Below are 25998 nucleotides of genomic sequence, written 5' to 3'. Positions count from 1 at the left end.
CCGCGAATACCGATGTGCAATGAACAAAGCAGATGATACAGTACATACAGACGATAGTGACCCGGGACATACAGAATGATACGTTCATAACCTACTTACCTCCTCCACAACGAGTGGCATGTCAACCGACCACTCTTTCCCAGTTATTCATAGCCAGTTCAAACAGAGATGGCAGCTCTTGCCACACTCGTTTGCGTTCAGCGACGTCTCTGTCGAGCAACATGACGTGGCACGCTCTACACAATATAGAGAGCTCCCGATGTTCTTGCAGCTCCCGTTCAATGTCCGTCCGCCACGTCAGAAGCGCGTCCGTTGCGCCTACACACTGTGCCCCGATGGCGAGTGTGTCATGAAGGCGATTGATCGCAGGCCCACATGCGGCCGGTGTGGCGCAACTGTCGCTGACCGTCGATCGGCATATTCTCGACAAGCACAGAGCTGCCTGCCCCGCAAGCTCAGCCTTGCCTTGGATGCACCGCTCCAGGTCTTCCGGAGCCAGACAGTCGACGGTGCCGTCCGAGCGAGCGGATCCGCGGAGGAGAGTTCGGCTGTCTAGCGTGCAGCAGTAGTAGAGCGCCGGAGGGATCATGGTGAACGAGTCCGTCAGTCGGGCGAGGTTGACCGCCGCGATTGCGTACTGACGCTGGACAGCGTGAGGGTCATCCTTGAAATTTGCGAACTTGTCGGGGAAGTATCTCTTGAGCCGTTTCATCGCGTCATCGAGTAGGTCCTGTATGTGATACTTGTGGCTCATGCGAACCCACGCTGCGACATCCTCGAACTGGGCTTCATCTTCGCCGGTATACCTGTTGAGCCCACGAGTCGTCAGCGCAGCCCCGCGAGGAGGAGTATGGCAGGTACGTACTTTCGTCCATGTATCATGACGGAAAGCAGAGCTCGCAGCTCCTGCGCAGTGTCAGACAAGTGGACCATAGGGCATTCCTCCGTCGACTGGGCCTCGGGTGGCTGAGGGACCGTGAACAAATCACGGAACACTTCCGACTGCTCCGCAAGAAGTCCCCTGTAGACCCTGAAACCTATGTTCTGCGCCAGTAATATGATGTTCCCATCTAGATACCAATATTTTTCGTCCTTCGTGAAGCTGGCCTCCGGCCGTGTCCCACAGTCTCCTGACACGGAAACTGCGTCCGGATCTGCGCGAGCGCGTTTGCGAGATCGGAGGGACATGAGCGTCCCAGACACTATGTTCGACATATTTGTCTTCTGTTACAGTGTTTCACAGTGCAGAGCAATATATCCAGTCGTATGAAGAGACGCGAGAGGACGTCGACTGATTCGAGTAGTGGTGTGTGTGGAAGTTGAACTCACGCTCGAAGTGTGGCTTGCAGCGCTAAGCGCGTGGCAGACAAGCACGTGATCGCGTCCGCAACGATCTCGTTCAATTGCGCGTACCATCCATCCTTAGACGGTGCTAGCTGCACGGCGAAACACCGTCCCCAAACTCGACACCCCCCACACCTCCGACACCCACCCGTGCACTAGGGGAAAAAATACGGCTTGCGCCCCTAGGAGAAGACGATGAGCCGACCGCGGAACGCGGAGCATGCAGGATTTCCTTTCACCTCTCACTTATGATTATTTATTACGATCTATGCGCCCTGGATTGACGAACTGAACCATACACATAGTTGCTACCATAGACTACAGAACGATACCGACCCATTACTACCTACCTCTCCAGACTTTACTCCTACCAGTACAGCCCCGAACGGGACGACGACCTGGGTGGCGCGTTTAAACGCCCACTACTGTACAGGCCGGCGTCCGCCGCGTCTTAGCACATGTTTGCTTGCAGCGGTTAATCAATGCTGAGTTCATCATCATCATCGTACCATCCATCCTAAACTCGAATAAATTGTTCCCCGTCTCATGTCAGCCCTTCTGGTTAGCAGCAAGAAAAATTCAATTCTCTCATACAGTCCATTTGTTGGGGAAGAATTGACTGCGCGAGCTTGTCAAAGACGGCCGAGGTGAGCTGCCAGTGCTACCTGTTGGCAGTGTATACAACGTAGCTACGACGGCACCGTCGACGTGTAGTGTCGAGTTGATTGACCGCTGACATAGTTGGGCAACCACTGTGCGTTCATCAACTAGGTACATTGTATTTTTTTTATATCTCGCGACAACACTGATCAAGACATGAGCAAGTACAGTATGTAGAGCATGAGAAGAACTCACCGTCGCATTGTTATAGGATCGGCATGGGTAACGGCAGAATTCCCCAGCCTTCGACCTCGACTCCCATGTACGACGGCAGTAGTTCCCGGCTACCCCTGCAAACCTCCTCATCTCTACCATAGAGAAGGCTCATGCATTGTTGACATGGCTCTGGTAGGTTGTCGTCCTCCTCGCCCAAGGCGTTGTATTGTAGGAAGTGGAGCCATGACTCGAAAATGTTGACATCCGTTTCGTCGAGTCGCCTGATGGCCTCGGTGCGCATCTGCAGGATCGAACTTCGACAGTGTCCCGGAGAGGTGCAGTTGGTGTTAAAGGTGTAGAAGAAGACTTCATGGATTGACAGCGCACGTCTGGAGGCCAGCTTCACTCTGCCATTGGAGCGTCGTAGCAGGTGTTCTCTGCTCAGCATCTCGACCGTCCCATCTGACAGAGATACACCTTGGAGTACCGTAGCATCCGCAAGGAGGCAGCAGTTGTATAATGCAGTTGGCAGGATTGAAGGTGTGTCGGTCAGATCTGCCAAATTAGCAGCAACAACGGCTTGAGCACCCCGAAAGTCTCCGTCGGAGAAAGCGTCGTAGTGTGCAAATAGGACAGGGAAGAGTATCTTCAGCTCTTGAAGAGACTCGCTTAAAAGCTTTTCTGCGCCATATTTGTGGGCTAGCCGCACGCGATAAGCCAGGCTCTCCAGCTTCTCATCGCTCCAACGGTTGTACCTGCGGGATCCAGCGATGTCAGCGGTGGTCGCCGGTCAAGGAAAGCCAAACAATGTCACGATGCTGGTACATGCCTTTTCTCTCGAATAAGCGCATTCAAAAATTCTCTGAGTGCTATAGCTGTGTCGGATACCCGGACAACCGGGCAACCGACGGCAAGCTCGCTGTCTTGTGGCTGCGGGATGGAGAATATGTTGCGGAACACTTCTGCTCGCTCCGCTAGCAGACCTCGATGTACGCGGAAGCCGATTTTGCTTGCAATCAAAATTACTGTGCCGTCTTCATACCAAAACTCAGTGTCGCGCTCGAAGTCCATGTCCCTAGGTCCGTCAGCCGCCGAACTACTGCTGCCCGACTCGGCCAGACGAGGCCTTTTGTGACTTGAAACATCTCTTTCGGACATGCTAACTTGTTAGGTGAGTGGAGGCTTCTTTAAAGTTAGGTCAGATGAATCAGTGCGTACCTGCTGAATGAAACGCCGTGGATGCTCTACAAGGGGATCCGTCCAACGTGTGTGATGAATGAAAATCTTTAGATTTAATGTGGCGCAGAACGACTGACGCGATCACGTGGGTGCGTGACAGGGCGGCGTTAGTGAAGTGGACGTGTCTGGATTCTGGAAGACTGGAACGTCCGTCACTTGAGCGCGGAGGTTTCAGGTGCGTAATACGGATCCATACAAACTGATCACTGGTAACTACGGAACTCACAGGGTCCATGGAACCGGAGAGCGGCAGTCACAAACGGCCTCGGTGGGCCAACTTGGCTCGATGCACTGTGATCGGTGGGGGAGTTGCCGGATGATCATATGGACGTTACTGTCGATGATTGGGGCTGTTGATTCCCTCATGTCTATATCATCAGTTCGTACGCAGAGAAGCTCGGCTTGCTACCTATACTACGTATATACGTTCAAGATACATAGCCCCCTCATTGACTCGACAGCACAATCGTAACCTTATTGAGTACACAATGTGCGCACGTGATCGCGCTAGGGTAGTCGGCGCGCGTCTTAGACGCGCCTGCCAACTCTCTTTCGAACGCCACACATCCTGCTACTGTGACTACAATTACCTCAATGAAGCGCAGCCTTGATTTGTGAGTATTATAACATTCCGTACACTGCGTGACTCACCGAGCTCTGTCCAATGTTGCGTAGAGACAGCTCGGGGGAGGCAAGTGGCAACAAACGGCCTCGTCTATCACAGACGTCGGACAAAGATCGCTCGCAACCCACGAACATTGAAGCCGAAGACTTAGGGCTTGTACGCGACGAAGAGTTTTGGTACGAGGATGGGAGTGTCGTTCTGGTTGCGGGGAACGTCGGCTTCCGCGTATATCGAGGTCTGTTGGTGAGGCGTTCTGAGGTCTTCAGCGACCTCTTCTCCGTCCCGCAGCCACAGGACAGTCAGCTGGTCTGCGGCTGCCCAGTCGTGCATCTCTCTGATACCCCCGACTCTTTGAGAGAGCTATTGGGTGTACTGCTCTGCGGAAAGAAGTGCGTTCATCCTTTGTGTCGGTCTCCCCTTCATTCCCAAGGTGCTCATACCCGCCTTTGACCGCCAGATATATCCAAAAAAACGACATTGAGCTCCATCTTCTGTCCTATCGCATTCGCCTTTCCCATAAGTATGGCATTCAAGACGTTCTGAACGAGTCCATACAACAGCTCAAGGCACTCATCCCAACGGACCTCGCGCGTTGGCTCGCCATGGGACGCCACTACAGTGCACGAGCCATCACCGCGGTCAACCTGGCTCGCCTGACCAGCACGAAGCTCGTGATTATTACCGCGCTCTACATGTGTTGCCAGCTGCCCAACCATGTCTTGCTGGAGGGTGCGGCTCATCCCGACGGGACCACCGACGAGCTGAGCCGGGACGACCTCCTGCAGTGCTTGGACGCGAAGTCTGTCCTCACGCATACATACGCGCATGGCATCTACAGCCAAACCAGCATCATCGTCCAGGGCTGCCGCTCGCACGCTTCCTGCGGCAGGGCCCTCGATAGCATACGATACACGGCGGCGAAGCGGTTGACGATGGACATCATGGACACGTGGGATGAGCTATTGGACAAGTACGACAGAACGAAGGTTGGCGATGCTGCGCTCGTCAGTTTGTGCCAGTGCTGCATGGTCAACCTCCGCCAGCAAGTCTGGGCCCATGTCAGCTACAGGTGGGCATTCTTGGCGAGCTATATGGACGTCCGTGGCCAGGGGAAGGATGGAGGAGTCGAAGAGGAGCCTTGAATCATCGTGATCGAACAGCCCAGTCGCATCGACATATACTGTTGATGATTGCAGGGATCTGGACACCACAAGACCAGTCATGAAGATGTATCGCCAGTGTATACCCTATTGCTGCATTGTATCTGAAATCACTACGCATCGCCTATAGCTACTATATACCCTCGATACCCAGTCTGGACCTATGTGCTCATATCAATATACTTATATCCGCTGTGCACGCTACATCTATCGAATCTGCTTTTATCTGTGTACACACTCGAAGCGTGCAAGAATCCCGCAACGACCATCTCGAACTTGAAGCCACTCACGCGCCGGGCGCCGATACGGTACGGGGCGGGCCCGGCCCCATACGGGAAGTAACTTTGCGACTGGAGGCCCGAGTCATTGTAACTTATCCCCGTCTCGACAGAGCTACCCCGTACATACTTCACTGCAACGATACGGGCTCGCCCTATGTCTACTGACAGTGTGCACTACATATTGGTCGAGTTCAAGGTCATGTTTGCAAGCGTCGCGCATGTTCGCCATTGAGCTGAGCTTTCCGGCCCGGCCCCTCCGCCTTGTGCTGACGGGCGCCACTGCGTACCCGACGCGCCTCAGTTCCCGCTCTCCGTATTCCACTCCACCACCGACGCGTTTGTGCTCAAGTACTGTCGTCCTTCTTGTATTCTCAGCAAACTACCAAAGCTATCTTGCAAGCCTATGTGCAATCAATGACACTCGCTACGCATCACCATACCATGTCGATCCTCCAGCATACTGTGCGCTCCTCGACCGCGTCGTCGAGCACTTCTCTCCACGCCCAACGCGGGAAACGATCGTTGGCCTCGTTACACGAGCACATTCCTGGGCTGTCGAGACCGCAGAGACCACCAAGTAGAAGACCATTCGGCACCACAGCGTGTCGATGCGCGGATGGACACTACGATATCCTCCAGGTGCCGAACAACGCGTCCAGGGCACAGATCAAGGCGCGTCCCTTCTAGTCTTGCAGCGCTCAGTGTACGTGACACTGAAGAGTCTGTAGTCAAGCTACTACAAGGTGAGCCTATACCGAGGGTGAGAGACACGGCGGGCGCGCGGAGCTGAGGTGTCCCACGGACTGCACGTAGTTAAGCAAGCAGTATCACCCGGACGTTAACAAGGAACCCGGGGCGAAGGAGAAGTTTCACGCGGTGAGCCAAGCGTACGACGTGCTCGGAGATGATCGCAAACGGTACGTTCCCTCCCTTATGAACACGCACCCTTCAACTTCACAGTCATACACACAACTGCTTCGATTGAGCACTCATGCACAACATAGACGAGCATACGACCGCTCAATGACACAATCCACAAGCGGACCCTCACGTACCTACGCCTCCGGATACGACTCGCCCTACTCACACTGGTCATACGACGTCCGGCGGCGGCGAGGCGCGACGCACGCCTGGGAGCATCAATACTCACACCGTCCGCCGCCCGGGCCCAGTGGGCACACCCGCCCACCGCCCGGGCGACACTACGAGCGGCCACAGGGCGCCGACCCGTTCGCCAGTGCGAACGTCCGGCGCGCGACGGGGATGGGGCACGCACGGGCGACGGGCGCGGAGGCGCGAGAGGAGGCGCGGGCGCGCGAGCAGAATCGGGTGCATAGCGAGAGTGGGTTTTGGCGTATCGTGCAAGTTGTGGGGGTGGTAATGGTCGTCGCGACGGTGGGCGGGGGCTTCTCTGCGTCGACGTAACTGAGATACTATTGACGGTGACTTCTATGTAATGTGCCCTGCTTAACCAGGATGTAGACACCGCGAAACTTCTGCAGTGTACGATAGACCAGCCACACATCACGACTGTAGAGGTGCACGCATTACCACTCATGTCAGTGTAAGTCCACTTTCGCCAGGACTCCAGGAAAGCCCAGCAGCAGCACTCCTGACATCCAGCAATTGCCCGAATCCCCATCGAGCACTGGCATTGACGACCGCAATACAAACGCGAGTGCGCAGCCTGGCTGATGGCTTGTTCGTACGTGCAGCAACCGCAGTTGAGCGCATTCTGATTGCTGTGCCACATCGCCATCGGGTGTCTCCATGTCGGTGTATGGGCATCCGGCGTGCATCCTGAGCGCATCGTAAAGGGATTTTGATTTGTTACTACACCAGCGATCCGGCGATTATCTGCAACTCTACAACATTTCGCTCTTCGGTGAGGTAGTGTGGCGTCCGGTTTGGGATTATACACGGCAGACCAGTAAGGAGCACGGCGGCACAGAGTAGAAGGGGGTACAAGTGATGGAAATCGGGCAGAATCGTCGCTCAGGCTCCTCGGGAGACCTTGTCAAGCACTGTAGTAGTAACGCATGAGCTGGGACGGCTTGGTGATGAGGCAAGGTGTACGCACCACTCTCGTACGCGACCTCGCTGTAGTCCGTGCCCTGAATCTCAGCAGCGATGCCGACAAGGGCGCGTCTGAGGGCGTCCTTGGACGAGGCGAACAACATCTTCTTCTTGATCTTCGAGTCATCCGGCGACCTGCGTGCGGACCGCGACCGCATGAGGACACGCGCGCGCGCACACTCGAAGGAACGGGGACACACGCACCAGGAGAAGAACGTGATCTTGTTCCTCTTTCCCGCGCCCTCCTTCTCGAACTCAAAGTCGTACACCGCCCAGCGGGGCTCGTTCTCTGGGAGGTCCGCGAGGAAATCGTCGTAGTTGGTGCTCTGGGACTGCTTCTCGACGACGATCTGCGTGTTGTCCGGGTTGAGCGTGTAGATGATGTACTTGATCTTCTTCCCGAGCTTGAGGGTCTGGTACGTCTCAAGACACTCGGGGCTCACGCCGACGCCGGACTGGGAGGCCTGTGGCGGCGGCGCGCACGCACGCGATCGCAGCGATGAGCGGGGCGGACGCGCTGGACGGCGGCGGGGACGTACCATGGTTTCAGGTCGTTAGGTAGGTCAGTAAGGAGATGGACGTGGCGGGCGACGAGTAGGAGATGGCAGGTCGGTGCAGCGCGATGCAGTCCGTCCGTATAAGTATCGCGATACGGCGATGACGCCGGCGATTGCCATACTGATTGCCCATATTCGCCGGTGGCTGCTCACTCGCCTTCGTCCCGCCTCGACTGTCCGCAGTGTCTCATCCGCCCACACATCCATCTCTGGTCCGCGCAGGTCCTGCGGCGGAGTGCAGGCGCGGACGAGCCAGCGCGATTGGCTGTTGATCTGAAGCTTGCATTACGTCGGTACACGCAAGTACCCACGGTCTAACCTACACCTGCCCCGTCTAGCGATGTATGCTACAGTAACAAATTGCAGGAGACGGATGCGAGCTTGCACTCAGAGCAAAGGAAGCTGATGATGGATACAGAGCACTCAAACCCCACTGCGGACTGCGCGCTCATATGAAGACAGCGTCCAGCCAAGCCTCGTAGTCGTACTCGGCATCGCCGACACCGTCAGCCGCGGGTGGCATGGCCTGCCGCAGATACTCGATTGCGCTTGCCGGCAGCTGTGCGACGCGCAGGTCGAGCTCCGTCACGAACGGCTGCGAAGCAGTCAGACCAGATCCGTGCGAGACAGACGTATCCGCGTACCTTGTCGTTCGCGATGCCCCGGAACGCCTCACGTAGCTGCTCGGGCGATGTTTGGTCCTCCGTGATTTCAACCTGCGGATCATTGTGTACCGAATTCCAGAAGGCCAGCACAGGAAATGACGTACCAGTAGGTTGATGAAGGTCTCAAACGTAATCGCACCGTAGTCTTGCAGTAGCTGGTCGTAAATAATGTCCATGTCCTCGTCCTGCCGCAACATAAGCGAGGAGTGGAAAGTCATAGGAACAAATGCACGTACGGAATACACGATGCCGAGACTAGCAAGAGCGGCCGCCATCTCCGGCTGGTTCAGAGTATTCGTCTCATCCCGGTCGAAGTACCGGAACGTGCTCTCGAACTGCTCCAGCTGTGCCGGTGTCAGGTTCGTCATGTTTCGCGACACGATCTACACGAGGAAACATCAGTAAGATAAGCGTATTTGTGTCGGGCCGAGATACCTGGTTGTCGATGAAGGCGATCTTCTTCGAGATGCTCTGCTCCAGTAGCTCGAGCTCGAATTCGAGGTCTTGACACGTGAATACGGTATAGTCGTTCTCATCCACGTTAGCGGCTCTGCATTCGTCCTCGGCATTGATTACAGCAGCGAGCCCATCTCTGAGTAGTGGTAACTTTGTACGAAGTTGTGTGACCTGCTCCTGTTGGTCCTGTATACATAGTTAGCTAAGCGCAAAGACAAGTGTCAAGATTCTGAGTGACCTCTAGTGCGCCCTCGATGCCAGCTAGCTCCGAAGAGATGGAACGTAGCCGTTTCTCAAAGTTGTTAGCGAGGTCAGCAAAAGCCTTGCGCAAAGCCTCCTTAATCCTGCGTCATTTGCTTAAGCTACTGATGCACTGCGACAGCAGACACATGCTCACTGTCGGATCTCCGCATTGATAGCTCGCGACCTCTTGGCCTCCGACATCAACAGTTCATTCCACGCAGCATCCAAGTCCTACAGCACAGTCAGCCACTGACAGAAGCGCAGTATGACGCAGTGCCGGACCTACCGACAGCGCAAGCCCCGGTGGAGGGGCGTATTCCCGCAGGCCGTATGTGCGGAGCTTGGTCTGGATGTTCCCGAAGAGCGTTGTGACGTCCTGCCGCTCCGTGACCCACGCCCGCTTCGTCGTCTGTTTATAGGCGGTGAAGCTGGCGGAATGTTCCTTGGCGTTGGCATACGTGCCGGTGAACTCGGCTGCGGCCCAGCGCGCTTGGGTGACGGAGATGGAGGAGAGGAGCTATGTGTGCATCAGACTGAGTGAGCAGGACATCTAGTGGGAGAGCGTACCTCGCGTGCACGTCGCTCGTAGTCGTTCTTGCTGAGCCAGACGGAGTGCATAAGTTCTGCGAACTTCTCCACTCGGCGCGACACGGTCTCGACCTGTTCTGTGCTGGGCTTCAGCGGGCGGGCATGGGCTCTGCGACAGACATACCCATGGAAGAGAAGGCGTGGAAGTAGCTGGCTACATAAGTCATGACACTGCGCTCATCTGGACGTGCAGTATCACACAAATCTGCCACCTCGAGTAGTTGCTGCATAGAGTCGTGTAGTCAGTTGACGCAGGGTAGACTACAGACAACGTACTGGTATCCCGAGGTGGTCTGCGGCCACTTGGAACGCGAGACGTGTGTTGGCGTGTCGATCGGACTGCATGTACGTTGTGAGACCTAACCTGACATGCCTAGTGGCTACCCACCTTGTCCAGCATATCGTAGTCGAGTAAGTCAGGCCGATGGCAGTGAATAAGTGCACACCTGCCATGCACCAGATTGGCCTTGAGTCAAGGGTGGGTGGTGAACGGGCTCACGAACAATGCGAGGCCGTCGGACCAGCTCAGGGAGAAGTCCTGGACGTCGACTTCCTTGTACGGCGCAGTCTTGCGTTGGCACCACAGGAGCAAGCCTTCCTTAGCGGACAAACCCTCTTCGCTTGCCGGATGTCAGGGAATAATCCGCAAGTGTCAACATCGAGACATACCTGATGTCTGCAATCGTGAAGCGAAGAATGAGTGTCCAGATCATGCCCAGAATGAGCTTCAAGTTTCCGTCGATAATGTCTGGGTGACTATCAAGGATCGCCTCACCGACTTCTAGTGAGCCACTGTACCTTCGGGTCCGATGTTCGTTAGCTTGACGCCTCGCGAGGTGATGAACTCCAGGGCTTTGTTCACGTTCTCGGCCTTCTGGACGCGCATTCGCGGGTTCCTGTTGTATCTCCCAAGTGATGTATCACCTACGAAGGGATATAGGATGTAGCAGTAGTTCGTGCCACAGGAAGTACCTCATACCCATGATCTCCTGCGATGTGGCACGTACATTAGTACGCTATCAGACGACCCCTGAAGAGGTGCTTGCCATGAGCTGTATGAGCCGGACACCATCCGATAGATCCTTGACTAGCGAGGTCATCGCTGGATATCCGTTGGTTTCCAGCTTCGTATTCAACCTACCAGCAGACGATCAGTCAGTTCGATGTTTGCAGCGATCTATTGAACGCACCATTTGCAGAAAGTTCTCTCCTGGACATCCCGCGAGCGTGCCTCCAGCGAGTCCATGTCAGAAAGCACTCCACAACACCTTGAACAGACGGAACAAGAGCGGGCAGGAAGAAAGACGAATACGCGACCGCATCGCGCTCAGACGCGTGCACAGCGCGCTTTCAGACTCCGCAACGCGTCCCACCCAGCCACTCGATTGGCCACACGCGCCGTACGCTCTTCCCTCCGCTCCTCCAACTTCACCTTCACCCTGCCGCTGCATCCGCGTAGCGAAGATCCAACATGACAACACAATTTGACGCGATATTCCATGGACTGTCTCCCGAGCTCGGAAGTGAGTGTCCTAGCTTTTGACGCGCTCTCGTATGTTGAGCACGGCGCGGGTGCGATTTATAACAGAGTTCCGTATCGCCGCGAGCGGAATGGCGTGGAAAGGCGTGGACAGCGATAAAATGGTCGCGATATCTTCAGCAGACATCAAGTGGGCGCAATGGCTCAGAGTGGCGCGTAATTACCAGCTGAGGGTGGGGTTGAAGGATAGGTCGCGGGAGATATTCGATGGTTTTGGGCGCGAGGTGCGCGACTTCCCGTACTGTCTGTGATCAATGGGGGTTGACCTGATTCTAGGACCACGACAAACTCTCACAACTCTTGAAACAACACTTCAGCGTCACTCTTGAGACGAAGGAGGTTTCGTTCAAGGGATGGAATTGGGGCGTCACAGACTTCCAGGGTGAGCAGGCAGTATCAGCGCATCACAGGCATATCTGATTCCACGTCGCCCTATGCAGGCGAGGACCTCGCTTTCCTCGTCTCAAACAAGGCCTCCTTCGAGCTGCCACTCTCAGAGGTCGCCAACTCAAACATCGCTGGTCGAACGGAAGTGTCCCTTGAGTTCACCACACCATCAGGGAGCAAAAAGTCGAAAGGTGCACCAGATGAGATGGTCGAGATTCGCTTCTACGTGCCCGGAACTGTGAACCGCGACCGCGGCTCCGACGCGGGCTCACAAAAGTCGGATGACGAAGAGGAGGTCAGCGCTGCGCAGGCCTTCCACGACGCGATCAAGGAGAAGGCGGAGATAGGCCAGGTTGCTGGCGATATCATTCTCAGCTTCGAGGAAGTGCTCGTCCTCACGCCCAGAGGTCGGTACGATGTCGATATGTTCCCTGACTTCCTGCGGTTGCGTGGTAAGACATATGACTACAAGATCATGTACAACAGTATTTCGAGACTATTCCTCCTACCCAAGGACGATCAACACGTACTCTTCATTGTAAGCCGCATAACTTCTATGACTTATGCTTCATTAATGTCCACCTTGTAGCTGGGCCTCAGCACTCCGATTCGGCAAGGTCAGACGAGATATCAATATCTGGTCATGCAGTTCAGCAGGGAAGAGGAGATTACCGCTGAGCTCAACATGTCAGAGTACGCCACACTTGACCGCTCGTGAAGCACTATATACTGAACACAATTGCACAGAGAGGAAGTTGCCCAGTATGATCGCCTCAAGAAAAACTACGAAGACCCAACCTTCGAGGTCGTGTCAGGCGTCTTCCGCGCCCTCTCCAAAAAGAAGATCATAGGAGCGGGCAGCTTCACCAGCCATGCCGGTCACCCAGGCATCAAAGCCAACCTCAAGGCCGTGCAAGGCGACCTGTTCCTGCTCGAGAAATACGTTTTCTTCGTCTCCAAACAGCCGACGCTTGTTGAGCTCTCGGACATCCACCAAGTCGTCTTCTCGCGGCTCGGTGCGGGGCTCGGCGCCACCGCCGCACGGACGTTCGACGTGAAGATCGTGACGAAGAGTGGGCCGGAGTACACCTTCACCTCGATCAACAAGGAGGAGCATGAGGGCACGGAGGCATACCTCAAGGAGAAGAAGGTGAAGGTGAAGAACGAGATGATGGAGGGCGAGCTCATCATGGCGGGTGTGGACGACGAGGACGAGGAGATGCAGAGTGTGGCGAGCAGCGGCGAGGAGGTGCCGAAGCCTCGGGGGATTAACGACGAGGAGGATAGCGAAGATGGTGAGCTCCGCGCAGTCACTGACGTTTCCTGCATAACTGACCCCTTGTGCTTCCAGACGAGGACTTCCATGTGTCAGACTCGGACTCTGGGTCACCAACAGAGGCGTCATCAGACGACGAGGGCGCACAGACTGCATCAGACGCGAGCGGCGACCGCGACTTCATCAAGAAGGGCAAGGGCAAGGGCAAGGCCGCCAAGAAGAAAGCCCCCGCAAAGGACAAGGCCGACGAGAGCGACGCGGAGGACGATAGCAAGCCAAAGAAAGCCGCCCCGCGACCAAAGCCAAAACCCAAGAAATCTGACGATGCGATGGACGTTGACGAGGAGCCCCCGGCCAAGCCCAAACCCAAGCCCAAGCCCAAGCCCAAGGCAAAGCAGGATGGCGGTGAGGAGGGCCCGGCGAGGAAGAAGATCAAGAAATCGGATTAGGGGGTGGGGTGGGTTGTGCATTGTCGTGTTTGCGATTGCTCTGCGTGTTGTTACATCTTCTCTTCAATTGTATCGTATCTCGTTCTGCATTCTTAAACCAGCCGCTGATGGGATGCTTTCACATCGACAGCCGGGTGATCGTGCATTCATGGAGAGGCTTGCGTTATGTCTCTTCACAAGCAAGTTCAGTTTACTACGAGCGGGAGATGCCTCCGATTTCTGAGTGGCAGTAAACTGGCCTCCTCGTAAGGAACCTGCCGAGCCTCGTAGAGCATGCGTCGGAGATCCTGTGCGACGCCACAGGATGTCTGCCGTGATGCATATGCCTGAGCGATTGGGTCACTTGCTTTGTCGGCCAGTCACTGACAAATGGACAAGGGGAGGAACCTGGAAGACATTGCGATTTACTATTTTCCGCTGTTTAGTGTACGACAAATGTTGTAAGAATGCGATACAGAGAGTGAAAGTGATACAAGGAGCGTAGTATTGTACGACGACTGACGAATAAATATCTACAAGGTGAAAGGGAATGACTCTACAGCGGTGTCTAGCTCCGCATACAAAGACGATAAAAACGACAGGAATGTGTACATTACGCCGGTAGGCGCTTGGCCAGCAGAGATCCAGGCTCGAATCCGACAGGAACAGCTGGTACAGGACCCTCTGCCTTGGGCGCACCGACGTTGACGAGTGGTTGTGCGGGTCTTTGCCCAGCACGGGTGGTCGTCCGTGTCAATGCTGATCCGGCTGACGTAGAGATGATGTTGCGCTCCTGGTAGAGGACGTACGACTGGAAAGACGATAGGTGAGCTTGTCGTCCGAGACCAGGAGATAGAACAACTTACGCGAGCGAGAAGGATTTTCTCTACCCAGGCCTTGCCTTCGGACTCAGTGTTAGAGTGGAAGACGTGCACGTAGTCTGCCGTGTTCTCGAAGAACGTCAGACTATCCGTGGACTTCACGGCCCAGGAGTACCCCTTCGTGCTGGCACCCTTATACGGACGGATCATGTAGAAGGCGTCGAAGTTGTTCAGCGAGCACAGGAACACGGAGTCTTTCCCCTGCAAAGGGTATCAGCAACGTGACATACGAGTGCCAGGCACTGAAGCACTTACACCCTCGCGCTTCGACAACCACAAGCTATGCTCGCGGAGTTCCATCCACCGCTTCTGCCACTTGCCACGCTTGTACTCGTACTGGATATATCCGCTGTGCATGGGAGAGCTGCGTGGCAGGTTCTGCGTGGTTGTCAGCGGCTAGTAGAGTTATTACACGGAAATGACTGACGGAACGGCTGAGAAGCGACGACAGCAGCGTCCTCTTAATGACCAGGAAGTTGAGGAGCATCTTGTCCGAGTGCCAGGCATTGCAGATGTCAGCCAGTAGCTCGAAACTGCGGATGGGGCGTTCTGCATCGAAGCCATGAGTGAAGTGACAATCAGACTCATTGAGAACACGTACCCATGCCGAAGTCCTGAGCGACCTCCCACAGCATATAGCCGCCCTCACCGGCACCGCCTGCCAATGCGCCCTGCGCGTCGACGAGCTGCAGGATCTCTCCCGCACTGGTCGTAGGGCTAATCTCGACGACCACATACTGCTGCATGGTGCCGACGTGGATCCGTTGCTGCCATAGCTGCTGCGGCTTCACCTGGGAGGGGGTTTTGACCGTAGCTGCTGGGGCGAATGGAACGGAGACAGCGTGAGATGGTGTGCCTAGGCCATTGACCGACATTTTGCGGCCCCGGGGACCTGCTGACACAGTTTCCCGCTCAAGCGAGGGCATGCGCGGCCGGTCTGGTTCTACACTGGGTCTGCGAGAGGCCTGTCTGCAGGACTTTGCGCGCTCTAGGGCACGATGTTCTTCCGGCAGAAGTGGAACAGACGGCGCGACGGACACCGGGGGTAACGGCTCCTGAGGCTTGTTAGAGAACGCAACGCGGACTGGGCTCCCAATGCTCATGGGAAGAGGGGGTCCTCGGAGCGCATCAGCGGGAGGGACGGCGTTCGGGCGATGGAACGAGCGCATCGGGCGCAGAGGCCTCCCGCGGCCATCATCTTGGTCGGCCTTGGAGGTGCGAGTAGGCTGCCTCTGCAGCGAGAAAGACCGCTCCGCGCCACGCGTAAGACTTGCATCTCTCGATTGCGCCTTACCCGCGGGGGACTTTTCTACTGAAGGGCGGCGCACCTTGCCGACCACCGAGGGCAGGACGCCGCTCGCCTGGACGCCGAGCAGCTTCTTGGTGAGGTCGCCGATCGAAATCGGAGAGCCGACATTCCCGGGGAGCGTCTTCGTGCGCGGACGCCCAACGGGCGCCGCCTGTGGGTGCCCGCGCGTCGTGCCCGATAGAGTTCGGCCACTCGAGGGCTCAGCGGCTGCGGCGACTGCCGCCTTCGCCTTGGCTGACGCTGTCCGCGCGAGCGCCTCGTGCACGGCGTTGGGCGACTGTGCTCTGAGCGTCCTACGCTCGTCGCGGATCGTCTCGTCCCGCTCTCGCCGGATCGTCTGCTGCCTGTCTCGTCGCCGCTGGCTCATCTCATCGCGGACTTGTCGCCGGATCGTGCGCTGGGCTGTGAGAGCTGTCGGGATCTGCTGGGCAAGTGGAACGTCGTCGTCTTGCGACCCTCGTGAGCCGCGAGACGTTGCTGTCCGCGCGGTCCGGTAGTCGTCTTCGTCCGAGCTCGACTCCTCTTCCTCAGAGGTTTCGGACTCTGATGAAGTGACGAGAGGCCCTGGTGGCCGGCGATAACCATCACCGTTGCCCCGACGTCCACCGCCCGCACCGCCATGGCCACCAAATCCACTGCTCGAGCCGCCATAACCACTGCCACCCGCACTTCCATTCGACCGTCCGTTGCTGTAGCCGTTGTAGCCAGAGCTACCAGACCCTCCGAACGAAGCTCCACGATGCATGCTGTCCTCGCCGTCGACAGGTTCTGAGTACTCCGTGTCCGAGTCGTTGTAGTAATACGATGAGCGCGCGCTGTGCGGTTGGGATATCCGCTCAGTAACGTCGTCGGCAGTTGCAGCTGCAGACGGGTCGATGTCGAACAGTTTATATTCGGTGTAACACGAGAGCGTTGGCGTATGGCTGTTCTTCCCAAAGGACGGCCAAGGGATGCCGAACGCAGACACGCGCAGGCGCTGTCGGGGGCTGTCAGCCGGCGGAAGCTCTTCCCCGTAGTCGGTGGACGCGGAGCGCGACGAACAACGCGAGAGGCCACCGCTGCTTGTGCTTGTCTCGGTGGAGAACTCGGAGGTGGAGGAGTCTGGAGAAAGGGGCACCTCGGGCTCGTCGGATATGGGGCGTGCGTTTGCCTCGATGGTGAGCGTGCGGACAGTGTCCGCAGAAGTACCGGGCTTGAAGAAGTCGGCTGCCTCGGCAGATGCCGAGGATAGGTAGTCGAGGATGTGTGCCTCCGGAGAAGGCGGCCCCGAGAGCTGCGAGAGCGCGTCGGCGTAGTCGTAGTCAAGCGAGGCGACGAGCTCGCTGTTGAAGTAGCGTGTGTGGCGCGTGTCGATGGGGGGGAAGGTGTCCGCGTGTGGAGTGTCAAGCTGAATGGAGTGATCGGCGGACGAAAATGAAGAAGTGGGAGAAGAGGGACACAGCGAGGGGATCGATGACGGCGGGGAGTCAAGGCGACGTGGGAACGGATCAGTGTGCGATCGCAACAGAGGCGGTATCAACGAATCCTCGTCCATGTTGGAGTGCGCAGACTGCGCGTCGCCAATGGTATCCTGGACCAGCACGACGTTTCCGTGCACGGGCGACCCATCTCTGACATACCACGGCTGACCATCCATGATCATACGCGAGTCTCGGATGGTGCACAGGGCCGTGGGACGCCTGAGGTGTCTATTACGCCTGCGACCCTCCGGAGAAGTAGACGGAGACTTTGGGGAAGAATGCTCGCCTTCGCTCTCATTCCACGGCTCTGCAGGCAACTGGGCTCCCACCCGTCCCTTGCGTACCTGAGTTAATGAACGGCTCAGTCGATTATGCTTACCTCTCTTCGCCACATTTACTCACCTTGGGAAGGGGTACATGTGACCGCGCAAGCGTACTGAGTGAGGGTAACGATGGCCTAGGTGGGAACGCAGGCCTGGTATAAGCAGGACCGTTCGAAGACTTTGGTCGTGGTATACGGAACCTTGAACGCGACTTCGTGGGCGTCACGGGTGGCGCAGAAAACACATCAGGCAAAGAAACAAGAGAACCAGTGGTGGACGACGCGTCATCCGCCGCGAGTGGCGACCTCGGAGGGAGCGAACGCGTGTCGTCAGCGATCGTTCGCGCGTCGATCCCCGTCAACACGAGTGATGGCGGACGCGAACGCCGCACAGAAGGCGCTGGTGACAGGTTCGCGAAGGGGTCATCGTCGAGCAGATCGGGAGGGGGCGAGTACCGCGGGGGAGTGGCGGGTAGATCGAGAAGCGGAAGGTCGAGTAGCGAAGAGATGCTGCTAACGCATGACGATGACGATGAGGCATAGGTGTCGGTGGTGGCAGCCGAGTTGGAGCGCGCCCGGGAGCTCGCCCGGGAACTACTAGGTGTCGACGGACAGTCAGGGAGCGGAGCCTGCAGGAACGCGCTAGGCGAGGAGAACAGAGACTGTAGAGAGCGACGTTTCCTTGGCATGCTGGTATGAGAGGGTACGCAGGTAGACTGAGACGCGACGGTGAGGGGTGGCGCGAGTGCTATGCTATAGAGACGCGACGGTGTATTCTTGGAGGAGTGCGCGGGGAGGTGGAAGAGCTGGGGTAGAAGAAGGTCGCGTCAGGACGCTGTGCATGCTCATCATACAGGTAAGAGAAGAAGCATGGCGCGTGCAAAACACGTTAACGCCGGCGTGGTGTGTGTGCAGCAACACGCCTGGGCGGGCGTCCGAGACGCGGAGGACTTCGTCCCTAAATACGAAAGCCACGCGCATCACGGGCGTTTTGTGCCACCAGCAGGTACGTAACGGGGGAATGGTAAGGTGCTTACCTGGACGGGGCCATCCGTCGCGCGCTCTGGATGCGGGAAGGAGCGTTCTCCCTCAAGGATGTTCCTCAAGTACACCAAGTAGAGCCTGAGAATTCCTTCGACGAGCAGCGGGCCCTGCGACGCGACAAAGGCGGTGACTAGCGCGGTGGCGGTCGCGGGGTTTCTGAGGACAAGGTCGTCGTCTTGCGGGCGGGAATCGCAGAGTTGCGCGAGCGAGGGTCTCACGGCGCGAGCTGGAGCTGTTGCATACATATGGCCGTCCAATTATTCCTATCCAAATACGTGAGCAGATCAGGGCCAAGATTATTTTGCAGATTGGCAGATTGAGGGGCGAGTCCGGGGCTCCCGGTGGGCGAGCGAGTCAGACATGCACGACCCTCCGCCTGCCATAAAACCGTGACCGTCACACCAGTCACAGCCTCCCCGCGCCCCGTCGCCCGCCAATCAGTGTACACAACGCCCACTCGGCGACTGCAGGCAACAGCGTCGACGATGCCCATCCACATCTGCCGTCTCTTGGAGACAAGTCAGCAACAGTCTCTCGTGAGAGCGACCACTGCCTCCTCGTAATGTGTGACTGACATTGTCGGGTCGGTTTTACAAATTCAAAGCGCCTACAGAGCTACATACCCCGAAAAGTGGATTAAGTACATCCCACCTTTTCCCGGACTGGTCCAGGCCCCTCGTCCCCCCGGCTGCTGTTGACGCAGTCTATAGGGGCTGAGCATTATCCCGGCGGTCCCCGCCCTCCTCGTCACCGTATACGACGACCGACGTCGACGACCGAGGGCGCACGCGCACGACCATGCCTGATTCGACGTTTAGCATGCATAGCTCCTCGAGCGCGTATCCAGGCTGCATCATCAATCAGGCAGCACGGACTCCGGTGAGTACGTACGGATGATATCCCAAAGGGCTTGCATGCGCTCACCGTCGCAGCGCTGGCCTCGGTGATTAGTCGCGTCGTCGGTCAATTACGAAAACCTTACACTGCAGCAATCGGACGCTTGCCGTTGGCCGCGAAGCATGCGCGGCGCGCCTTGGAGGACGTACGTCAGCTGCTGCTGTATGTCGACAGTCGCACAATTGAACGACATAACTGTACGGCCGTCGCGGTTCTCAGACTGCCCGTTCTTGCGCGACTTCGCGAACAGCTGAGCTGAACTCTGCTCGACGTCACTGTATCGTCGCATCGGCAATACGATGCGTCTCAAGGTACAGTACAGTGCGTTCCTCTGTATAGATGCGGATAAAGTGTCTCTGGGCCCTAGGTGCTCATTCTGGCCGGAGCGCTGATAAGCTTCTGGCAGCGCCGTCTCGTCGGCGTACTTACGGGTCGGCCGCGGGGAGGACCTGGTTGCCCCCGGGATCACGTCGCACGACTCTCAGGCCTGACCAACCTCATGGGACCCGAGTTCCCATCACCCGGCTTTTCGTGAGGTGCGTTCGGAGCGAGGTCTCTATGTACTAATCGGCTATGGAGCGTTTCCTGCGAAATGAAGCTAGAAGCTAGTTAAGCTCGCGGAAGACACCGGGTGCTGTACGTGCACCTGGAAGTCCTGAGTTCCGCCGCTCCGACAGCGTCTTGCGGACTCGAAATGACAAGAGCTGCAGGCTTCGTCAAGGCTTCGTGTACGTATACTATTGCTTGGCTTGGTTTCTTGAACGAAGTCGAGACGCTAAATAGAAGCGCACCGGTCATCGACATGGGGATTATCCTAGGTATCGGCGTTGCCTACCGTTGCAACAATTAGAGGTGCCGTTATGCATTGTCCCATTCACGTCCAGCTTTGTATTATCAAGGGATCAGCTCGCTTTTATTGCGGACATATGATATCAAGGCCAGGGAAACGTCTCGCCATGTTCGCCAACCAAACGAGTACTCGCCTGTCGCCTGTTGGGATTGGAGCACACGAGGTCAATTGCCAGTACACCGTCAGGCAGTGAATATTCGCCATTTCTGTGCTCGCTTTCCGGGTCAATCCTGCTGTAAGCCTCGACTAGTATACCCAGGGGACCTTCTAGCACATCGCAATCGTAGTATCCATCTGTGCATATGGCACGGCGGCATGGCCGTTCATTCATTTCGAGGGTGCAAATCACGCCCCGCGCTCCGAGACAGACATTTCTGCGCGATTTGAGCGCCTCGCACTGGAGTTCAGAGATGCGCCAGGACGGATTACCCGCCCAGGGCCTGGACCGGGGTACCCTAGCGCCGTCCAGAAAGAACGCGCTCCTCGGGTCGCGGACGGTTTGTGAGCCACGTGGCGGACGAGTTGCCGTTTACAGAATCAACGCTCGGCTAACGTCTGACGTAATTCACTGGGAGGCCACAATCATTACGGACTTCGCACGCCCTGTCCGTCCAACTTCGCGCAAGCCAGCTGCTATACGCTTGCAGCACCCTCTCTGCCACTGACTCACAACCTTGAACCCTTCCTGCTCAAGAGATGCCGAAAGAGTTGCTTGGATACTATTGGGATGAAGAAAAGAAGCGATACTTCCCGAATTCTATGAAACCAAAGTTACCCATGCTACACGTCCCTGAGGAGACCCAAGGGGACGAGCCTTCCCGAAAGCGAAGGCGCATCGAAGGGGGGATTCCTACATTTTCTGCACTCCAGAAGCTCCGGACCTCCTACGGGAGCAGCTCACGCAGGCGAAGCGCATTGCAGTAGGCCTCACGCAATGGCTGGACTCGATGAATAACCCGCTGAAGATCGTCGTTCATTTCAGTGATATTTTTGCGTCAAGTTTGTCGCTCACATGCGGCGGCGCAGCGTACCCTGTCGTCAGCGCCGGGCACATCACCTCCATCTGCGCAGAGGTAGGGCATGCTCACATCCCGCGGGCCAGTCCGAATCTCACCGTAATCTGTATAGGATGCATCGAGCTATGATCCCGAACGCCGCTCCGTGACTTTGGGCGATAGCTCAGGGTGGCTGTACTCGATACGCAATGCCGATCCAGACCGCCCCCCGAAGAGCCATGTAGAGCTTAATATCGGCTCATCTGTACGTCTTGGCTTGTGGTTTTCTTCCGCGATGTTCCCATGATCTCACGTTCATTAGGTTTCCGCGATCTGCTCGTGGGGAACGCGACGCGTGTAAGTCCGAATGAGGAACGGCGATCTAGCTATGTAATTGACCGAATCTCAATAGGGCGACGTCGTTTGGATGGCCTTGTAAAATATTCATACGTGACATTGCGCCCGTAGAGTACGTTCTCCCCTGGCCCATAGGTCAACCGCTGACTGGGCCTACAATAGACGGTGGACAATTCTGAGCATGCCGGAGGTCATGTGTCACGATGTCTCAACCGCTGCCCTAGAGGATCGGACAATGGCGTTGGGTATGAGTCTGACCAACGAACCGTCTGCTCCTCATCAGGCTAATTGTTTGACCATGCCAGGTGCCGGCGGGCGTTGCGTGGTTGTCCCCGACTTGGAAGTTCATACAGGACTGCTAGACTTCTACACTGGCAGCGACGTGTTAGGAATAGCTATGGATAGAGTCAGTTTTCGTGAAAATTGACCCGTTTGGCCTGTACTGACGCTTGACATCTGGGATCACAGCACCTCATATATGTGGGCTCCCGAAGCGGTTTTGTGCAGCGCTTTGACACACGTGTGCCCAAGAAGGAGCATTGTACCATTCTGAACCACAGATTCTGGCGCTCGCCAAATTCCATCACACATCTCAGCTTAATCCACCAAAATGCATTGCTAGTGGGCACAATACGGGGCGACGTAGGTGGCAAAATTATTGCGTCTCTCATGTTGCTAACATCCTGCGTGACAGCTCGAGACGCACGATATCCGTTTTCTGCGTGACTCAGACCCTCTACTGAGGTTGTCGGGTCACGTCAACGCGTGCATGACCAAACTGGTTCGTCCCTCAACCACGATCATAATTTCCAGAACCATTTATCAACTCACTCTACACTTCTCTCAGGGTCTCGCTATCGATCCCTCCGAAGACTTCGTCTTCGCTGCCGGCCAAGACCAGCGCATCCGCGGCTGGTCCCTGCGCACGGGCAAGCGGCTTCCCGCACAGCCCGTCAACTCCCGCGCAGCCGTCTCAGATTGGCACGACGCGCCAGCGGAGAAAACGAGACTGTTCGACGTGCTCTTCGATGCGCCCGTCGCTGCGATGCAGGTGGCCAGAGGTGATGAGGGCCTTTGTCTTTGGGCGGCTTGCGGTGGGGATGTTTATCGTATGTCGCTCTGCAACTCGTCTGTCGTGGGTTGATGGATAGGGACAGCTGGCGCGCCTGCTGTTCGACTGGCTGACGGGAGCTGTACTCGCTGTCGTGTAAGAGGGCCCATTTGTGAATCTCTCGGCTGGATGTATTGGTACCTTGGTTCGATTGTTCAATAGCATCGTGGCGCTGTACAATTGCCAATGCGTCATTGAAGCTTGGCTGATGCCGCAATATGGCGAGTCAGTCTTCAGCCTATCGACAGGGTCTCGAAGGGTGCGCAAAGGCCGGCCTATCGCCGCCAACAGAATACGCACCGAATTCGTCGGCACTGCCTTTGGAAGACATCTCGGGATTCTCTTAACGTGGGATCTACATTACTCGAGAAGAAGGGTGAGAAGTCAATGGATTCATAGAGACGGTAGCAAGCACATCAAACATATCCTTCCTCGAAGGTACAATAGCTATATGGGCCTTTCAAGCTTCCGGCGCAGCCTCGCCGAATCTCATCCATAACCCACCCTACGAACGAACGGAATGAGCGACCATACAAAGAAGTACGCTCAGGTCCTCACCTTTACGTACAGGGTCAGAGCACTCTTCGGGATGAGTTTCTCGATGGCCTTCCGGCCGCCCGCGCTTGCCCAGCTGGCCGGGGGCTTTGCCTCGGCGGGTTGCGCGTCGGGGGCGAGCTCCATGTGGTCGAAGACTTGCAGGAAGCGGACGAGGAAGAAGGACATCTCGTTGTATGCGAACTAAGGGGGGCATTGGATTAGCCTCAGCTGCGGGGTGGGCCGGCTAGCCAAAAAGGCGTCGTACCTGCTGTCCTAGGCAGATACGCGGGCCTGAGGTACGAAGTGAACTAGGTCAGAAAATTAGGTCACGGTGGAGGGAGAAGTGCGGCTTACCGGCGTTGAAGGGAACGAAGTTGAACGGGTTGGAAAGAACGTGCTTATGAAGCCTCTCGTCCAGGAACCTGCTGGGATCGAACTGTGACCGCTCGATATCGCCCTCACCTGACAGTGACATGTCGTACCTTGTCTGCATCGGGACCCCATATGTCCTTGCTCCTCTGCATAGTCATTACGAAGTATGCGACTCTACATTGATGGCACCATCAGCTTCCATGCTCGCCCGGACAAGCAGTACACGTACTCGCTGTTCGCGGGAACGTAATACGGTTTGCCTCCGGGGACAGTGGATGGTAAGGTCGTTGCCCGTATGTTCGACCTGTGTGATATGTACTAAGTATTGATGGAAGCATCTCTCCAGGTGAGCGTACCTAATGTTTGCAGGGACAGCAGGGAAGAGGCGCATCGTCTCTGGTAATGCAAGGTGAGATCCCTAGGATCGAGAGTCGATGTATGGAAGGCACGTACCGTTGATGACCGCACGCATGTACTTCATCTCACGCATGTCCTCGAAGTCCGGGTAGCGAGACGGGCCGACACGATTGAGAACCTCTTCCCGAAGGCGACTCAACACGTGAGGATGCAAGGCAAGGAGATATACAAGGTATGGGAGTGTTGTGGAGGTCTGAGAGGTTGTGAACATTGGTGTATGCAAGGAAAATACACGCGGAACGCACAGTATCACGGCCTGCAATCAGGATGTTCAGGACTTCATCCGCAATGAGCTTAGGGTCTTTGGATAAGTGCATGTAAGAATTGTTATCGCCCACAGGGTCAGAAAACTTACCGTCGGACACGTCCAACAACTGGTCCAAGAGAACATGATAGGTGTTGCTGGAATTCCCTTCCACGTCTCCTTCTCCTTTAGCCTGTTCGTGACTCTTCTTCCTGTCCAATGCAGCCTGGATGATTGGGCTAAGGAACTCGCCGATCATCGTCATGTCCTTCCTGTGGGACAAAACTCAACTCAGTGACCGCGGATGCACGCTGGAGCTCACTGCTAACTTGGTCTTATCCGCCAAGACCTCAAAGAGAGGCCACATCGCCGCCATCCTTCTCCTGAACGAGAGCCGTTCCTGTACGCGATTGAGGGCCGGCCCGAATGCCTCCGCTGTAAGCGACATCATCTCCCGCTTTCCGTACGTCGCTGGCAGCAGGGCGTGCAGAGAATGGACGCATTTGCCCAGCAAGAACTCCGTGGCGGAGTCGAGAGTGAAGCGCTGCAAGACGTCTTGAAAATCGATCGGGTTGCCCTGTCGCGCGCGGATGACGGCGACGGCTTCGTCCGCGTGGCGCGCGAAGATCTCGAAGTCGGTGATGCGGTCTCGAGCGAAGAATGGTCGCGTCATAGAGCGGTGGAACCTGGACGCAAATGAGCTGCGGAGTCGCTCGGCGCAATACCTAGCGCGTACGGCAGACTTACTTCCAGACATCACCGTCAGCGTTGAAGACACCGGATCCGAGCACGGAGGCCATGTCTTCTCTGAACTGGTACCCTGACCAGGGTTCGGCGTATGCCATGAGCATTGACACCTCTGGTCAGCCTGCGGCACGCGCACCTTTCTCCCAGACGTTAAAGTCTGTAGCCAGGATGCTCTTGATGTGGTTCGGGTCCGAGGTGAAGATCTACCTCCGTAAATGAGTATCTCGGCCATATCGAAGACTCGTGAACGCACCTTGTTATGTCCTAGGAGCTTCGTGTTGAAGATGATGCCATGCTTCCCCTGCAACGTCTCAATCCAATCAACTATGGAAGAACTGTGAGGACAACGCCAAACGTGTTCAGACAATACTCATACACAAATACATATCATCTCCTGTCCCCAGCTGCGGTACGACATCGAGGTTCCCTGGGAGCCGCCCTTTCAAGTCTGGAATCCGGACTGCGCCAAGGCGACGAATGTCGCGTTCTTCCTGCACCCATGTGATGATTGAGCGCAGAAAGTTCGTTAACAGCGGGTACGCAATCCACGCGGATAGGAGCGCCCAGCTCGGCACATTGTAGTCAAAGCCACTTTCAGCTAGCTGCGCAGCACCATAAATACAGACAGCAGGAATTACGAGGCTAGAAAGAAGTCGAAGGATTAGACGGAGCCCGGGAGTGAGTAATAGCATGTTGAAGGGCCTTCGAAGATGAGGACAACTTAAGCTTTGAGACGTTATATATGATATGACCATCATGGGCGCAGGCCGCTTA

General features: G+C 56.4%; 9 protein-coding genes across 9 annotated transcripts; 4 read left to right on the top strand and 5 right to left on the bottom strand.

Moving 5' to 3' along the window:
- Positions 1–121: 121 nt before the first annotated feature.
- Positions 122–3231, bottom strand: C8Q71DRAFT_700357 (uncharacterized protein; the record flags this gene model as incomplete). Its single annotated transcript, XM_047920120.1, has 4 exons — positions 122–806; positions 866–1092; positions 2261–2915; positions 2975–3231. 4 exons carry the CDS (start codon positions 3229–3231, stop codon positions 122–124), a joined length of 1824 nt encoding a protein of 607 aa, XP_047783067.1.
- A 722-nt stretch (positions 3232–3953) lies between these two features.
- C8Q71DRAFT_803753 (uncharacterized protein) lies at positions 3954–5404 on the top strand. The gene is made up of 3 exons (XM_047925977.1): positions 3954–4013; positions 4075–4413; positions 4482–5404. The coding sequence occupies exons 1-3, from the start codon at positions 3994–3996 to the stop codon at positions 5164–5166; spliced, it is 1044 nt and encodes a 347-aa protein (XP_047783066.1). The 5' UTR covers positions 3954–3993; the 3' UTR covers positions 5167–5404.
- A 502-nt stretch (positions 5405–5906) lies between these two features.
- C8Q71DRAFT_720861 (DnaJ domain-containing protein) lies at positions 5907–7081 on the top strand (the record flags this gene model as incomplete). The annotated part of the gene is made up of 6 exons (XM_047921386.1): positions 5907–5927; positions 6194–6208; positions 6279–6382; positions 6470–6860; positions 6941–7029; positions 7057–7081. The coding sequence occupies 6 exons, from the start codon at positions 5907–5909 to the stop codon at positions 7079–7081; spliced, it is 645 nt and encodes a 214-aa protein (XP_047783065.1).
- A 379-nt stretch (positions 7082–7460) lies between these two features.
- C8Q71DRAFT_720860 (actin cross-linking) lies at positions 7461–11296 on the bottom strand (the record flags this gene model as incomplete). Its single annotated transcript, XM_047921385.1, has 21 exons — positions 7461–7489; positions 7546–7676; positions 7746–8005; positions 8252–8377; positions 8559–8693; positions 8743–8814; positions 8868–8948; positions 9000–9146; positions 9199–9405; positions 9458–9563; positions 9617–9693; positions 9749–9979; positions 10030–10127; positions 10175–10274; positions 10327–10389; positions 10439–10516; positions 10550–10670; positions 10720–10798; positions 10849–10974; positions 11120–11187; positions 11241–11296. The coding sequence occupies 21 exons, from the start codon at positions 11294–11296 to the stop codon at positions 7461–7463; spliced, it is 2391 nt and encodes a 796-aa protein (XP_047783064.1).
- Positions 11297–11521: 225 nt separating this feature from the next.
- C8Q71DRAFT_700007 (SSrecog-domain-containing protein) lies at positions 11522–13702 on the top strand (the record flags this gene model as incomplete). The annotated part of the gene is made up of 7 exons (XM_047920099.1): positions 11522–11573; positions 11639–11814; positions 11867–11972; positions 12031–12515; positions 12567–12670; positions 12725–13272; positions 13329–13702. 7 exons carry the CDS (start codon positions 11522–11524, stop codon positions 13700–13702), a joined length of 1845 nt encoding a protein of 614 aa, XP_047783063.1.
- Positions 13703–14294: 592 nt separating this feature from the next.
- C8Q71DRAFT_700260 (uncharacterized protein) lies at positions 14295–16616 on the bottom strand (the record flags this gene model as incomplete). Its single annotated transcript, XM_047920110.1, has 5 exons — positions 14295–14492; positions 14548–14763; positions 14818–14940; positions 14990–15111; positions 15164–16616. 5 exons carry the CDS (start codon positions 16614–16616, stop codon positions 14295–14297), a joined length of 2112 nt encoding a protein of 703 aa, XP_047783062.1.
- Positions 16617–17610: 994 nt separating this feature from the next.
- C8Q71DRAFT_347515 (uncharacterized protein) lies at positions 17611–18579 on the bottom strand. Its single transcript, XM_047917975.1, has one exon. The coding sequence runs from the start codon at positions 18340–18342 to the stop codon at positions 17707–17709; it is 636 nt and encodes a 211-aa protein (XP_047783061.1). The 5' UTR covers positions 18343–18579; the 3' UTR covers positions 17611–17706.
- Positions 18580–21019: 2440 nt separating this feature from the next.
- On the top strand, positions 21020–23106 carry C8Q71DRAFT_738699 (uncharacterized protein). The gene is made up of 10 exons (XM_047922668.1): positions 21020–21364; positions 21427–21517; positions 21573–21704; positions 21762–21796; positions 21852–21908; positions 21959–22041; positions 22102–22202; positions 22265–22438; positions 22491–22577; positions 22644–23106. Exons 1-10 carry the CDS (start codon positions 21141–21143, stop codon positions 22938–22940), a joined length of 1281 nt encoding a protein of 426 aa, XP_047783060.1. The 5' UTR covers positions 21020–21140; the 3' UTR covers positions 22941–23106.
- A 261-nt stretch (positions 23107–23367) lies between these two features.
- C8Q71DRAFT_854116 (cytochrome P450 monooxygenase) lies at positions 23368–25916 on the bottom strand (the record flags this gene model as incomplete). Its single annotated transcript, XM_047927010.1, has 15 exons — positions 23368–23412; positions 23466–23645; positions 23710–23735; positions 23799–23880; positions 23927–23990; positions 24046–24120; positions 24173–24212; positions 24270–24426; positions 24479–24534; positions 24589–24749; positions 24807–25163; positions 25225–25297; positions 25361–25427; positions 25478–25548; positions 25601–25916. 15 exons carry the CDS (start codon positions 25914–25916, stop codon positions 23368–23370), a joined length of 1770 nt encoding a protein of 589 aa, XP_047783059.1.
- Positions 25917–25998: the final 82 nt, after the last annotated feature.

The sequence above is a fragment of the Rhodofomes roseus genome (genome assembly GCF_022264815.1).
Source record: "Rhodofomes roseus strain CIRM-BRFM 1785 chromosome Unknown C8Q71scaffold_3, whole genome shotgun sequence".
In the NCBI taxonomy this organism is placed as follows: Eukaryota; Fungi; Basidiomycota; class Agaricomycetes; order Polyporales; family Fomitopsidaceae; genus Rhodofomes; species Rhodofomes roseus.
This window is presented reverse-complemented; position numbering and strand designations above follow the sequence as displayed.

Excerpts from the sequence above, each read along its gene's own strand:
- C8Q71DRAFT_803753 (XM_047925977.1), top strand. The coding sequence starts at position 3,994 with ATGAAGCGCAGCCTTGATTT. Across the intron at positions 4,014-4,074 it reads ATGAAGCGCAGCCTTGATTT|AGACAGCTCGGGGGAGGCAA; the intron begins GTGAGTATTATA and ends AATGTTGCGTAG. Across the intron at positions 4,414-4,481 it reads GTACTGCTCTGCGGAAAGAA|ATATATCCAAAAAAACGACA; the intron begins GTGCGTTCATCC and ends TTTGACCGCCAG.
- C8Q71DRAFT_347515 (XM_047917975.1), bottom strand. The coding sequence starts at position 18,342 with ATGCCAAGGAAACGTCGCTCTCTACAGTCTCTGTTCTCCTCGCCTAGC.
- C8Q71DRAFT_738699 (XM_047922668.1), top strand. The coding sequence starts at position 21,141 with ATGCCGAAAGAGTTGCTTGGATACTATTGGGATGAAGAAAAGAAGCGA. Across the intron at positions 21,518-21,572 it reads TCACCTCCATCTGCGCAGAG|GATGCATCGAGCTATGATCC; the intron begins GTAGGGCATGCT and ends TAATCTGTATAG. Across the intron at positions 21,909-21,958 it reads CGTGACATTGCGCCCGTAGA|ACGGTGGACAATTCTGAGCA; the intron begins GTACGTTCTCCC and ends GGCCTACAATAG.